Here is a 14,831-nt window from a genome sequence, read left to right on the forward strand (position 1 = left end):
ACTTCAAACCATAAGACACGTTCCATAGGTGGAACACAAGCAAATTCTAGGTAGGATGCGGAAAAACTTTATTTTTTCTTAGTAGCTACATTTTATTTTAATGTATAGTACAGAATAATACAGTGAGACTATCAAATTCATGTTATTAGAGATTTTTACATATCAGGATTAGGTCACATAAAGAAATGTATTGCTTTAAAATTACTTTAAAGTACATTAAACACATAGCAATGATGAGCTATGTGATAGTGACCCTACCAGTGAATGAAGATTCATGTAAGTGATTGAGGTTTGGGAAGCCCTGAGCTCAATGTGTAAAGAAGCCTTAAAGTGAACATCATTCTATATGAACAAGCATTTTTTTCTCACAAATGACTTGCATGATCTTTACCGGTACTTTAACTAAAGTGCTCTGTCATTGTCAACAGACCAGACAAAGGGAAGGTGAAGTGTGTGGAGACTTTTCAGTGCCCATCACCTACTGGTCTGAGAGCGATGTGGGCGGCATTACTGGAGGGGTGAGCCCTGTAGAACCCGCAGTCAGACCCAGTCTTCCCTGCTGCACTGATTCTACCTCCTTTGCTCTGGTGTTCTCCACGTCAGCCTGGATATCGCTCCAGTTTCCCAGAGAAAAAGGCGTGTTCAAAACAAACTATAAAATACACACACACACATGTTTATACTTCTAAATACTTTCCCACTGACTACACACACACACACACACACACACACACACACACACACACACACACACACACACACACACACATATGTATACACATACACAGACTTTCCAATTAAAATGTCTTTTCTCTAAGAAAAAGGGGGAACAAGGCTCCCACCAACTTCCAAGCACATGTAGACTGCAGGATGTTTCTGGGGTGTGCTTCCTAGTGTTGAGAGGAAAGCTCTGTCACTTTCTGGTCTCCCATCAGCACTCACGGACACAGCAGCCTGTTCTGGGGCTTAGGCAGGTCTGCTTTCACACATCCTTAACTTTCATCCTCTGCCTCATGTGATAAAATTAATCTTGGACCAAGATCTAATTGATTTTCTCCTCATCTCTGTCTTCTTCCTGACATGCTCCAGAGTGTGCTTTAAGACCTGTTCCAAGGCTGCCTCTGTGACAGTCTGACCACAAATCCTGCACTATCTTAAGCTTGGGAGAATGGACCAACACTGTCTGATTCACCCTGATAGGCACTGTGTGTTGCACTGTAGGAAACCTTAGGTGACCGTGGCTCTCCTGGAAACCTGAGAGGCACAGTATCCTGCAGCCTAATGCCTGGACCTTTCAGTACATGAGGGTGTGATCAGTCCTGCTCCACAGTCTTCTTGATATACACAGAGGGACCAAGGCCATGTGCATACCATAGAAAGAATGAACCCAGTCAGATGCTTCAGAGGAACACAGACTACCAGTAGGAGGAAACCAATACCAGGATGAGGTCAAAGTCATGAAAGTGCACATATCCACTAACCTAGAAATGCTTCTAGGAATTTATCTTAAGGGAATGCTCATGAATATGAGCAGATTTATATAGAAGAATGATAATAGTAGCTTTATTTACAAAAGCAAAATATTTGCAACAATTTAAAGGGTGCAAAATACCAGGATGCAGCCTTCTTATGGGATACTGTGACACCATGAAATGCAGTGAGGGTAAGGGGCAGGAAGGTCTGCATTCAGGATTTAGGATAAGGAAGGCTGTTACTTTTGAAATACAGGGATTAAACAACACAAAAACAATGACTTTTTTTTCATGACAAAGAAAGAGACAGGTGCCAATCCAGATATGGAACATTTCCTCCTCAAGGCAAAACCGTCAGCATCCTCTCTGTGCCTTAGCTGGACCTCATACAGATCAGCAGCAATAATTACAACAAAAGTACCACCACCCCAGCGTTTGCTGAGCACGGACTCTGCACCTGACACTGTTCGAAGCACTTTCATCTGTACAATAGCCCCATGATCCCAGCAGAGCTGGGGGCCTCGACTCCTACAGTATATCACACAGCTCTCCTGTTCAACAGCCGAGATAAGACTGTGTTAGGGCCCAGCACCTGATCACGGCAAAGAATGCAGAAATCCTGAGGAACCATCATCCCTGTTTCTCAGAAGTAAAGACAGAGACTCTGAGCTGTTACCTGACCTGTCAAGTCACACACAGCAGGGGTGGGGGGCAACAGAGGTAGAACTCCCACCAGGGAGCACATGCTTTCCTCCAGGATCTTCTACTGCCTCCCCTGATGCACATTGTTCTATGAAGGCAATATTCCTGCTGACTTTCCACTGTGTGCTCACTGGTCTATTTCCCTTGCTCTGTTTTGAGCTGCTTAAAGACGAGGCACCATTTTTACATTCCTGCCTATGGCAGGCATTGCAGAAATGACAGCTGCATGTATGAACCAGCCTTGGATTCTGGTATGATTAAACAATAACTAATAATGGTAGCAGCCGTTCTCAGTTAATGGTCCTTGCCCTGTTCCAGGCCTTGAGCCAGATGTTGAAATGCCTAATTTCACTTAATCCTACTTCTCTAGGAGGGCACTTTCATCCCTGTTTTACAGATGAACAAACTGAGGCTGAGAGAGGTAAAAGGCTGGCCCTTGTGGTGACGCTGGCACCAGAACCAATGCCTGTTCTCCCTCGCTGCACGTCTCTTACTACAGAAGCTGAAGGAAGATTGTTAGTTTAAGGCCTAGTGCCTGATCACTACAAAGAACTCAAAAATTCTGGAAGGAAAAAACAATGTGATACATTTGTGGTGACAACACTGTGCTGTTTGGAACAGGGAGGAATTATTCTCTGATTAATTCATTAATTAGTTCTACATACTTTTAAAGGCCAGCTCTATACCAGGCACCCAGAGGAGTGAAAGGGCGAGGAGAACCAGGTCCTGCCCCTACAGAGGCCATTCTAGAAGGCCACGTGATCCCCTCTAATGAACATTCAATTATAAACTGAGAAAAGAAAAGGAAATCAATTCTACAGGAGCTGCTAAAGCTAGAGGGGTCAAAGAGGCCAGAGCTGATCTCCTACTACGTGGCAGGGAAAAGAGGCTCAGGTGTTAGTCCACAGATCTGGAAGGAAAATCCTTATCAGCAGCCCCTGCCTTTCATCCTCTGCAATACTGCTTCCCTGTCCTACGAGGTTACTCGGCCATGGGACTTGGACCGGCATGAGGAGACACAGTCTTCAAGCGCCAAAACCAGTCTACAGAGACCAGAGGTGTCCATCCCGAGCAGTGGGAGGAGCATGGGACATCCCTGAACACCACGCTGGCCCAGAGTAGTAGGGACTCACGTTTCTCTGTTGATTGCATGGCGTGGAAGAGCGTCAGGGGCCTCTCGCTGCAGGACGGGGGCTTGGAGTCACCGCTCTTTTTCCGAGACAGGTGGAGCTGGGCATTGGTGAGTGGCACATCAGGCAGGGTGTTAAATATCTGCAAATGAAGTTTCACAAAAAGGTTGCATGCTTCTGCAGATTAGGAAGAAAGCACAGGGCTGAATTAGTACAACTGAAAGCTTGGTGGTGACTCAGCAAGAAAAGAGCAGGGCCACCTGCTCAGGACCTCACCCCACTGTGAACAGAACTAGGAGCTAGCGTCAGACCCGCTCCTTCAGAAGCTGGTCCCAGAGTTTGGTAACCATTCACTTTCATTTCTTAACTCCTGCCATAATTTTTATGGATCTCCTTTTTGTTCTCTTCTCTGGGGGAAACAGAAAGCAGCTGAGATAAATATAAGCCACTGTCTGTTAACAGTACTTAAAGCTTTTTAAGTCTTTGTCCAAAACCAATTAATCAAAATCCCTTTACCTTTCTTCATTGGTTCTATTTCCCAGTTCTTTTCTTTTTTTCTTTTTTTTTTTTTTTTTGGTACTGGGGATTGAACTCAGGGGCCCCTGACCACTGAGCCACATCCCCAGCCCTATTTTGTATTTTATTTAGAGTCAGGGCCTCACTGAGTTGCTTAGCATCTTGTCATTGCTGAGGCTGGCTTTGTACTCACAATCCTCCTACCTCAGCCTCCTGAGCCTCTGGGATTACAGGTATTTCCCAGTTCTTAACAACTATTTCAAGACTTTCTTAGACTGTGAGGTATGTATTTAAAGAACATTCCAAGAACAACCCAGAGCAGGGTGCCCTCTCCCCTCCTTGTCAACTGTCCTCAATGGGAGCATCCTCTCAGCTCGCAGCCCTGTTATCTGTGACGCTAAGCTTCCTTTTCCTTACTTAAAAAGTGTTTGTGTGTGTGTGTGTGTGTGTGTGTGTGTGTGTGTGTGTGTGTGTGTCGGGGGGAGGGTGGTTGCTTTTTTAACCCTGTATGAAAGTGCATATATATACTAAAGACAATTCTGAAAAGGTAGAAAAGACTCAAGAAAAAAATATTGAGTTTCTCTCATTTGTACTACTTAGAGGTAATCACTGTCAGTATTTGGATTTTTATTTGTTTATGAGTTCTTTTCTTTGAAGCTATTCTTCTTATCATCATCATCATCATGGCTTAAAAATGAGAATAAAATGATAGACAATTTAATTTCTTAAAAAAGAAAAGAAAATGAAGACAAAAATCACAACTACCTTTTTTCTGCCGGCAAAATTATTCTAGAATTTACTAATTATAATAGCCAACACTTACATGGTGCTACCATGACGACAGCAGCCATCACTCACTGCAGGCTCCCTAGCTACCAGTCACTGCACTCTGTGCATACGCAGCTGGCTTACTTCTCAGCAACATGCCACATGACAGCTAATGTCCTCAGCATTTCATAAAGAACTGAGGCACAGAGGGATTAAGTTGCTACAACTGTAGATATAATTACAGATGATAACACAGGTTTTTTTCCCAGATTCCTTTTAAAATTCATATAATAATACTCATTCATCTAAGCAGCAAAATTCTTTTGAGTATCTACTTTATAGTAGGCACTCTGGGCATAACAGTGAATGAGACAAATACGTTTCCTGTGGTTAGAGACTTTGGGTTTTAGCAACTATGATTTACTAAGTATTTGCCACACCAGACACTAGGTTAAGTGCTTTGCATGAATTCTCATTTAATGCGAAACACCCTTTCCCATAATGGAGATCATATTCTTTACACAACTTTGTATCCCACACATTTCATCTAACATAATATTTCAGCATTTCCTTTCATAAAATAAAATCTTTAGACATGATTCCTGATGGTTACATAACCTCCTCATTCACTGAGTTATCCAAACGTATTGATCCATTCAATACCATCTCTTACTCTGAAGTAAGTTTCCTTCTGGATTTTATTTTTCTTTATAACAGTCATAAGTTATAAAGAGGTGAGTGCCCCCTGCTTCACCTATGGGTGGCCCTAGACATCCCAGAATCTTTCTTTTGTGTGTGCATTTAAAAGCAAAATTCAAAAGCTGATATATAGAAAGCAAAGTCATAAGAATTATAAGAATTTCAGCCCAAACAGCTGCTCTCCCTGAATTGGCAGGTCCTTGGGCTCCACTGATACCAGCCAGCTGGTTAAGTCAGTCTTGCTCCTAAACACAGCTGTCTGAAGGCAGCCTTATCCTATCTTCCCTAGGGGACTGAAAATTTGCAACAAGACAAACTGACTCTCTACATAGAGCTGTGAGATAAACTGGGGCGGAGGGTAAGATGAGAAAGAGACTTAAAGCAAAAGCAGCCCTTGCTTCCAGAGCAATGTGAGCATGGCCACTCTCAGTGACAGTGATATATTCTGTGCACCATCATCATCAGCATTTTAAAACGGCTCCTGCACATGCAGGCCAAGCACTGTGCTAGGTGTTTCACGTGACTCATCTCCAAGCTGTGGGTCAGTAAGAAGAATGATTGTTCCAGTAAGGATTTCCTGACCTTCCACCCAGTTAAGCAAGAGAGGACATGGAGTGGAAACCCAGGGCTGTAGTGGTCATTCATTTCACTTGTCCTCTCCTGCTAATCTTCATATAGAAGCCAGTGCCCCCAAACCTACCAGAAATGATTTCAACGATCATGGTGTTTCTTGGTACCCTTCTGCCTCTGGGCTCCAGTTCAGTACCTTCAGCAATCTCTAGCTAAGAGCATTTGAAAACTAATTCAGGTTGGGCATGGTGGTGCACACCTGTAATCCTAGCAGTTTGGGAGGCTGAGGCAGGAGGATCACAAGTTCAAAGCCAGCCTCAGCAATTCAGTGAGGCCCTAAGTGAGACCCTGTCTCAAAATAAAAATATTTTTAAAAGGGTTCAATCCCTGGTAAGGATGGAAGAAAGGAAGGAAGGGAGGGAAGGAGGAAGAAAACTGATTCAGATTTAGTGATATGCTTGGTTCTCAAACTCACCCTCACCTCTTTTACCTCTAGACTCCAGATTTTGTCTCTCATTTCCTAATGTGTTACTGTGAATGAGATCTTCACCTAACTACAATGGAAGCAAAAATAATGTACATTTTTAAAAATTTCATCTGTCAATAAAGATGGGAGTGTTTATACTCTTTCCTAAGAATCATAGTAAATGTTGGAGAAACAAAGAAGAGTAAATTGTAAGAAATGACCATGGATTTAGACAGATGCATGAAAAATTGCTTTCAAAACAATATTCATACGGAGCGCATCAGGAACAACATGGAAACACATGCAGGAGAATTTCACTCTGCTCACTGGTTGCTTTCTTTAAAAGTTATTTGAGCATAACAGAATTAGCTCTAGGAGGAAATTTTCACTGTGGGTGACAGCTAGAGTTCCAAAGGCTAGTCCTCTGCGTCTCACTGTGAGCTGGGCATAGGCTTCTGAGAGTCTATGTAGCTATGCCAAGGGTCAGATGCAAAGATGTGCAAGTAAGCACACTGCAAAATGTGTCACCATGTCGTCATCATGTTGCACACTGTCCAGGGTGCGAGGGCATCTTTGTAAATTAGACCAAGTGACACAAACATTCATTAAAGAGTCTGGGAAGTAGTTCCCCAAATTGCTGCTTTTCGTTTAACTCTGAAACGTGAAAACATGCAAGGTAATCTTCTGGCCACCATCAAGCCAGGCCCAGGGTTTGCCCCCATGCCACATGTTCAAGTTGGAATTCTGAGGAGAACCGAATTATTCATGTTTTGTTGGTTATGCCAGTCCTATTTCATTTAGAAAGATGATTTCAAGATAATCAAACGAAGTTTTCTTTAGGCTGTCAAGAAGCATCTGTACAAGTGACCTGCTCAACAGTGGAGGCATGAGCTCGTGTGATCTATGCACAATGGATTTATGGAGCTTTACCATTTGGCGGGAACAATCTACTCATTTCACACAGACTTTCCAAATTAACACAAAAAGGGGAGATTTATTCTGTGCCCCAAGTGTCTTGCTAATACTGGCCAATTTACAAACTAATTCTGATTAGTCAGGAATGCCTGAGAGATGAAAGTCAGGAAGACTCTAAGCCTTCTGGAAGCTACTGGAGAATAAAATTATAAAATAAAAATATAACTCTGGGTAACCCTTCCAAGTAGCCCCAATTTCAAGCTTCCTAGAAGTGGAATTAACATACCCCAAAACACCAAGCTACTGTTTTCCCTTCAACCACACAGGACAGCGGTCAGGGTTGTTTTGGTCCCTGCAGTCTGGGTCTGCTGCTCACTCGGTGGGCAACGCCAGTAGCTACGCTGACCCACTTACCATCACCAACATCAATGGCGTTGCCACAGCACCATATAAAAAACAGGGAGAGAATTTAAAGAATTTATATAGGTGGAAGGCAAATGTACTCTGGAGCTAGGTGGACTGGTTCAAATCCTGGCTTTGCCACCTATTAGCTGCGTGATCTCAGTGAGGTCTTTAACCTGTCTGAGTCTATTTTGTTTGTGCAAATGGGGATCTAACACCTGCCTTGCAGGGCTCTTAAAAAGAAAATGCTTATAAACTGCTTAATACAACATCTGATAAAGAGCAGGTTGGAAGTGGTGTTAGTGTAAATGACAGTAAAAACAGCCAAAATTTGTTGAGTGCTTACTATGGCAAATTGTTGACATGGATTATTTACTTGGATTACCTGACTGAGGTACTATTATTTGTGCCATTTTGTAGATGAGGAAAAAGATCCACAGAGATTAAACTAATTTAGTCATGGCCACATAAACAGGAGTGAGACTAGACAGGAACCTAGATAGTTCTAGTGTATCAGTCACTTGAGGTCTTTATACTTATGATTAATTTGAAAGAAGGCAAAATGAAAAGATCATAAGTTTGGGAATCTAGCATATCTGATTTTAGTAATTTATCAGTTTGTGACCTTGAGTAAATTATATAACTCTTTGACCTTCAGTTGCCTCATCTGTAAAAACTCAGGACTAAGGTGAGGACTGAACACCAACAGTTTGGCCTTCACTGTACAAAAGGCATTATTGTATTAATTTAAAAAAAAGGAAACATATAAGAGATGGGAATAAGATTCAAAATGAATTATTTGTAGTCGGGGCACAAGGATTTAATTTATAAGTGCAAATTTAATTACTGTTCTTTGCAAAACATCGATCTTAACTGCCCACAGCAATGTTAGAATTTGCTGTTCTTTTTCCCTTGTGTTGTCTACAAAATTTGTTTCTCTGGTCCCCCTCTGGCCTATCCTGATGTTATAGAGCATTGACACTTTTGGAATTTGTTCCGCTGTGTCATATACACATTTTTACACCTTTTCCAATCCCATCTGTCACTCGCTCCTGCAATTTAAAAGGATTAGGAGTCTCCCTGCAATGTGTGCGCAGTACTCTTTGTTATGTGCTGTGATTTTTATGGGAGGAAAATTAGGTCATGATGAAGAGCTCCTGGCCTGTAACTGCAAAGTAGCTCTGAGAGCATAAATCACCAGTGGAGGCCTGGAGATAACAATGCAAAGTGGAAAAGGTGTATGTAGGAAACAGGATGGAGCATTTTCTTGAGACACAAGTACTTCAGGATCCCTTCTTATCTGGGGTTGGCTTGCTGGATCTGAAGAGCATCTGCCTAAGGAATGGAGGGCTTGGGTTTCTGAGTGTAGCTCATGGCTCACATTGCCTGACAGCACTGCATAGGCAGGAGGAGCCACAAACTCACAAACTCTTTACATCAGAGAACAAGGCAAAGCCTTGGCGGGGCTCATATGCTGCAAGTGCAAAAGAGCCAAATTCAGAGGCTGCAACTGCAGAGAGGTTTTTTAAGGACAGCTGGAAGTCCTATGTCCTGTTGATATCAGCATTTTGGCAGAGGGATCAACAATTTGGAAAGCAGTTTGGGAATTTTATTAAAAAATCTCTCAAAAGGAACCAATTACACTTGGTAACTGAGGGTATATATAGATGGCTGTGATTTTCCATATCTCCAGAAGATTCTATTTCCTGTTATCTTTGCTGAGAGAGAGGAAAAGACTAAAACACAACAACTAACTTCATCCCTATTCAAACATTAAAGTAGTTTCCCAGTCAGCATGGTGGCTCATGCCTGTAATCCCAGTAACTGGGGTGGCTGAGGCAGGAGGATGGCAAGTTCAAAGTCAGCTTCAGCAACTTAGCGAGGCCCTAAGCAACTTAGTGAGACCCTATCTCAAAATAAAAATTAAAAAAGGAGTGGGTATGTGGTTCAGTGGTTAAGCACCCCTGGGTTCAATTCCTGATACCAAAACCAAAAATCAAAACAAAACAAATAGCTTCCTAATTCAAATAATCACTCCTTTATCTGGGGCTTATTAAGGGGAATGTATGAGTTCAGATCCACACACTTAACTACATTAACAAAGACTATCTCTACAGCACGTATCACTAAAAGAAGAAAACTATGACAGAAGTATTCCTGCCCAGCACACAAGTAAATCAAGCTTGCTTCTGAATCTAAAAAGGGCAGGATGAAAAAGAGGAACTATTTCAGTACATCCAGGCATACCTTACTATTATTATTTTATTAATTTTTCATATCAACAAGTATTAAATATTAAGGAAATGAAATACAACTGCCAAATACCTATAGGTTGCCAAATCAATTGCATATTGATGTACATTGTATGTACAAAGTCCAGCACTGGTCAATGGATGTCAATGCCACCAACATTTTGTTAAATGCAGATCAGGGCAGTTTCTGGATATGGCTGCTCTTCCTAGACATTTCAAAGTTACTGGCAAGTAAATCTTCAAAAAAATAAATGAAAGGAAAACGTTGTAAGAAATTGCAAAATTTTTAGGTTTGGGGATATCTTGGTCAATGACAATGCTTAATATTTCATTTTGTTTTAAAATTTAAATGGAGGCATATACACATCCACTACAACCTCAAGAATTTGTTTACTTTAACATGCACAGAGATAAGCTCAAAGTTTGGGGAAAAGACTATGCCCATACAGAAAAGGCCATTTTGAGAAACAGACTCCTTGCCTGAAGATAATCATGTTGAGTCAAAATCTTTGCCCTTTAAGCTTTCAACTCAAACTTGACTACTGCTGAAAACAGACTCAAATCTGTTCTTCCTTAGAATGTTATATAATCCAAGCAGAGTCCAGGTTATAGAACTATAACTGCTGGAAATAAAGCTACAAGTCAGTACGGTCAATTCTATGGTTTTATTATTTAATAAATGATTATGATACCAATGATCAAAGCACAATTTGGTTCAGCTCCCTGGGATGTTTTGCTAAAGTACTGATGTAATCATTTGGATGACTGGAAAATCTACTCTACTCAGAACCTCTGAGAGTTCCCAGTTTTCAGGAGTAAATTTAACCCTTTTTCCATAGCTTTCCAAGACTCTGGACTAATGGGCTGAAGTCAACCATGTGACACCATCTGTCCCTACCTGCTAATGTTCAGTCCACAGTCCTCTCACAAACGTGTCATTTTAAGCATTTACAACTTGATTAATGTTGTTCTCTTGGAAAGCTGTTGCTCCTGTCTCTACTCTTCCTCTGCCTATAAAACTTTCATTTGTCAGAGCCCAATGCCGGCAGAATTAAATTATCTCTGCTCAGTGGTGCCATCACACTTTATCTTACTGAATATCACTTAGTATACTGTATAATGGTTAGTTATATCCTGACAAAAAAGGAGTGCCTATCTTATTTATCGCTGGTCAGTCGTCAGTACCCAATACATGTTTATTGCATTAAATAAAGATGAACAAGAGTGGGTTTCTATAGCATGTCTACAGTGGTCCTAAGTTCAACACTGCTATAGATATCCAACATATAGCTCCTTTATGTTGTCCTGGCACACCACACACCCTGCAGACAGTATCTGTGTGCGTGGGAACAGCCCTATTGGGCCTCTTCCACAGAAGGCCACCTGGGTCCTTCATAGGAGCCCTACTGATGTGTTATTTTTTTAATTGTTTATTTTTTTAGTTGTTGATGGACCTTTATTTTATTCATTTACTTATATGTAGTGCTTAGAATCAAACCCCATGCCTTACATGCGCTAGGTGAGTGCTCTACCACTGAGCCACAATCCCATCCCCCTGATGTGTTACACTCTTCTTAGTGGAAGAGAAAGCATGGGAACTACACACTTACCTTGTCAAAGTGGTCCAGGAGCTCTTTTGACCCCTCCCCCAACAAGCCTGGAAGGAGCAGTGTTTGCACAGATATAGGAAATAAATATCTCAATGTGGAAAGAGGTAGAAAGGAAAAAGCCAAAAGATATAGGGTTTGGGGCCCATGGTAATTTTTCTTTTCCTAAGTTGGTAATACACACTGATTTATTTATTCAACTGAAGCTGGTAGATCTTATTAATAAACATAATCTAGAAGTAATAATTTTGATAGTAATAACTAACTTTCACTTATAACTTATTGCACACAAGATATCATGCTAAGCGACTTTACCATCTCATTTACTTTCATATAAGGTCAATATTTTCAGCTCTGTCTTACAGATTGAGTCTAAAGTACAGAGAGATTAAGTAGCAACTTGTTAGGTTAACTCTTCTTAATTTTTAAGCCTTGGGTTGAATTCCTTGTCTTAACCCTTAGTAAACAAGTGAAGAGACAGACAGAAATAGGAAGAAAAGATCTGATGTCTTAGCCACTTAGAACACAGAGGTCTTTTGAAAAAAAGATGTTTTTATCAGATTAAAGAAACTGAATTTTCTAGCTAGCAAGTATTCCTTCTCTCTCCCTCTCCTTCTTTAAATGTCAGTTTTAAAGACAAAAATGTTTTTCTGGTTTTAGACATTTATGAGTTAGGAAAAGGGGAAGGGAATGCTGGAGGCTGGGAGTGTTTGTCATTATAAACAGAGATCTAGGTAGGCCTCAGAATGCTTCAAGGGAGTGAGGAAACACTATGAGGCTTTATGGAGGAAGAGTGTTCCAGGGGATGGAACAGCAACGAAAAGGCCTTGAGGTGGGTATGTGCCCGCCTTGTCCAAGAACAGCAAGGCAGTCAGGGTGGCTGTCCTAACAGTGGGGGATAGAGGCTATGTAGGCCTTACAAGATGCTGTACGAAATTCACGCTGAGTGAAACAGGAAACCACCGGATGGTTCTTAGCACAGAAGATGGACAGGACTTAATATTTCAAAAATCTTATTCCAGACTGGGATGGAAGTAAGGAACCAAACTGGGAGGCTCTTGTAAAGATTCAGACAAGAGGTGATGCTGGTCTTTTAGGTGGTGAGGAATAGTCAGACTATAAATTCATTCTACATGATTAAGTCACCATTCTTGGCAAAGATTGTTTCAGGAAGAGGGAAAAAAATTTTTTTAATTGGATTCCAGAGTTGTGGCTGCCAAAAAGTGGCCAACAAAAGCCTGCACAAAATCTGGGATGCTTCAGATGAAATTGCTACGAGGAGCAATCAGGTGGGGCAGAGGAGCGGTTTCATGTCCCTTACTCTTGGTTTTATAAGGGCAGCTATGTGTCAACATACTTCATAATGTGGGGCGGAGGATGGAGGAAATGTTCTTTTTTTGGTACTGAGAATTGAACCCAGGGGTGCTCTACCACTGAGCTATATCCCCAATGCTTTCTTAATTTAAATTTTTTGAGACACAGCCTTGCTAAGTTGCTAAGGCTGTCCTTGAACTTGTGATCCTCCTGCCTCAATCTCCTGAATCACTGGGGAAGAAAACATTCTTAAGGAAGACCAGAAACCCTAATGCCCTAAAAGAAAAGATAGACCACACACACACAATGAAAAAAATGCACCATTTATAAAATCAAAAGATGAACTATAGGTTTCTGTTTCATTTATAACACAATTGAAAACATTTAATATTCCTAATATTAAAAAACTCATAAATTCCTAAGAAGACAACCAAGTAAAAAATGGACAAAGGATGTTTCCAAAATGAAACTCATAGCAGTACATCCTTCACGGGTTGTCATGAGGATAAAATGACAACACAAGTAAAGTGCTGGGTGCAGTTCCTAGCAGGATTAATGCTCAGTAAATATTGCCCCTATTGCCACCATGACCACCATGGTTGTCACCAAACTGGCACTGCTGTCACCTCAACCAGTCCCCTCAGGATTATCAGCACACCACACCACCACACTCGGCACCTTCACCACCATCAGGGCCTGAGAACCAGCAGCAGTGCAAACCCGAGTCAACTGTGAAGGCCAGTTTCAATGCAGCTTCCCCCAAAGTACTTTTCACTGCAAGTGACCAACTCTATATTACCTTCTCATGGTTCTCTATCAGGATCTCGATGACAATGTTCTGAAATTTGATATCCATGATGGCTGCTACTGTTTCTTCCTGAGGCCTTAGCAAGGTGGGTCCAAACACCACCCCGAGGTTTGCCACTGTCATCAAATTCTGCTTGTGGTTGTTAGCAACACTGGGAAGAAGAAGAAGAAAAGCACAAATAAGAGAAATAGTGCCTACAGAGACAGTGGCTCCCCCACCCCTTCCCACCTGCCTATGTGTAGGCTCCTGGTCTGTAGGAGCCAGCACTTAGGACATCTTTGGATGCCATGGATCAAAAGAGACTTTTCTATTTGTATTTTCTTCTATCAAAATTCACAAATTTTCATTCAGCATCTAAGCTATCTTGGTATTTCAAGATATGGCACCCTTTACAATTTTCATGTTACCAAAAACAACCAACCAATGGGCCAAAAATCTATCTACCAAGTTTCGAACCTTTGCAAATCTGAATCTCTGTTCTGCAAGTTCAGGTAACTGCTAATCCCTTTCAGTGACAACTTATGTTCCTGGCTGCTGCTTGAACACTGTGATCGTTAGCATTTTCCCTAATGCAAATATAAAAATTCTTGACGGCTTTAATTCACTTGAGAACAGACACAAAATAGGCCTAATTTTTAAAACGGGCAGATCCAGCATTTGAAACCTAATCGGGAAATTCAGCACTTTTGACTCAAAGTATTAAAGACCCATCAGATGAAACATGTGGCTCACATTAGGAGAAACAAGTAGCATAAACAGAAATAAAAATGCACTACTATATATTCATGTATATGGTTATGTTTATTCTGTCCCTTCTACTCACAATTTAAGGAGCACACAGGGTTAGAAGTAGCTGGGTCTGAATAAATTGCTAAGTACATATGCATATTTTTGGCTAAGCAGCTACTCAAACCACTTTTCGAACTCTGCACCCAGGCTATCACGACCTAGCTTTAAAACTTAACTGTTCATTTGCTGGCCCTGGGTATAAAGAGACACAAGTCTACCACTGGCAACAAGTAACTTAAAAGTTCACACCTTTCAGAATAGTTAAGAAAATACCAGGAGCTTCCTTAAATCACCTGTTGGAAGAAGGAAGTTATTCATTACTAATTTGAATCCAGAGAGAAATTGGGCAGAGATGGGCAGTTTACACAGACCTACCTCCCTAGCATTTAGTGCTATTTATACTGAGCATTTATTCACACAA

The 14,831-nt window shown here is 41.3% G+C and overlaps 1 protein-coding gene across 7 annotated transcripts in view; it reads right to left on the reverse strand.

The window, feature by feature from the left end:
* The window catches only part of ARHGAP26 (Rho GTPase activating protein 26), a 419,232-nt gene that overhangs the window by 93,162 nt on the left and 311,239 nt on the right, over positions 1–14,831 (reverse strand). For all 7 annotated transcript variants that reach the window (XM_079146081.1, XM_079146082.1, XM_079146085.1 and 4 more), the window contains exons 18-19: positions 13,613–13,772; positions 3,308–3,446 (exon numbers count right to left, since the gene is read on the reverse strand). In XM_079146081.1, the coding sequence (XP_079002207.1) occupies positions 3,308–3,446; positions 13,613–13,772 (299 nt within the window). The remainder of the gene's footprint in view (positions 1–3,307; positions 3,447–13,612; positions 13,773–14,831) is intronic.

Source organism: Sciurus vulgaris (genome assembly GCF_902686455.1).
Source record: "Sciurus vulgaris genome assembly, chromosome: 6".
In the NCBI taxonomy this organism is placed as follows: Eukaryota; Metazoa; Chordata; class Mammalia; order Rodentia; family Sciuridae; genus Sciurus; species Sciurus vulgaris.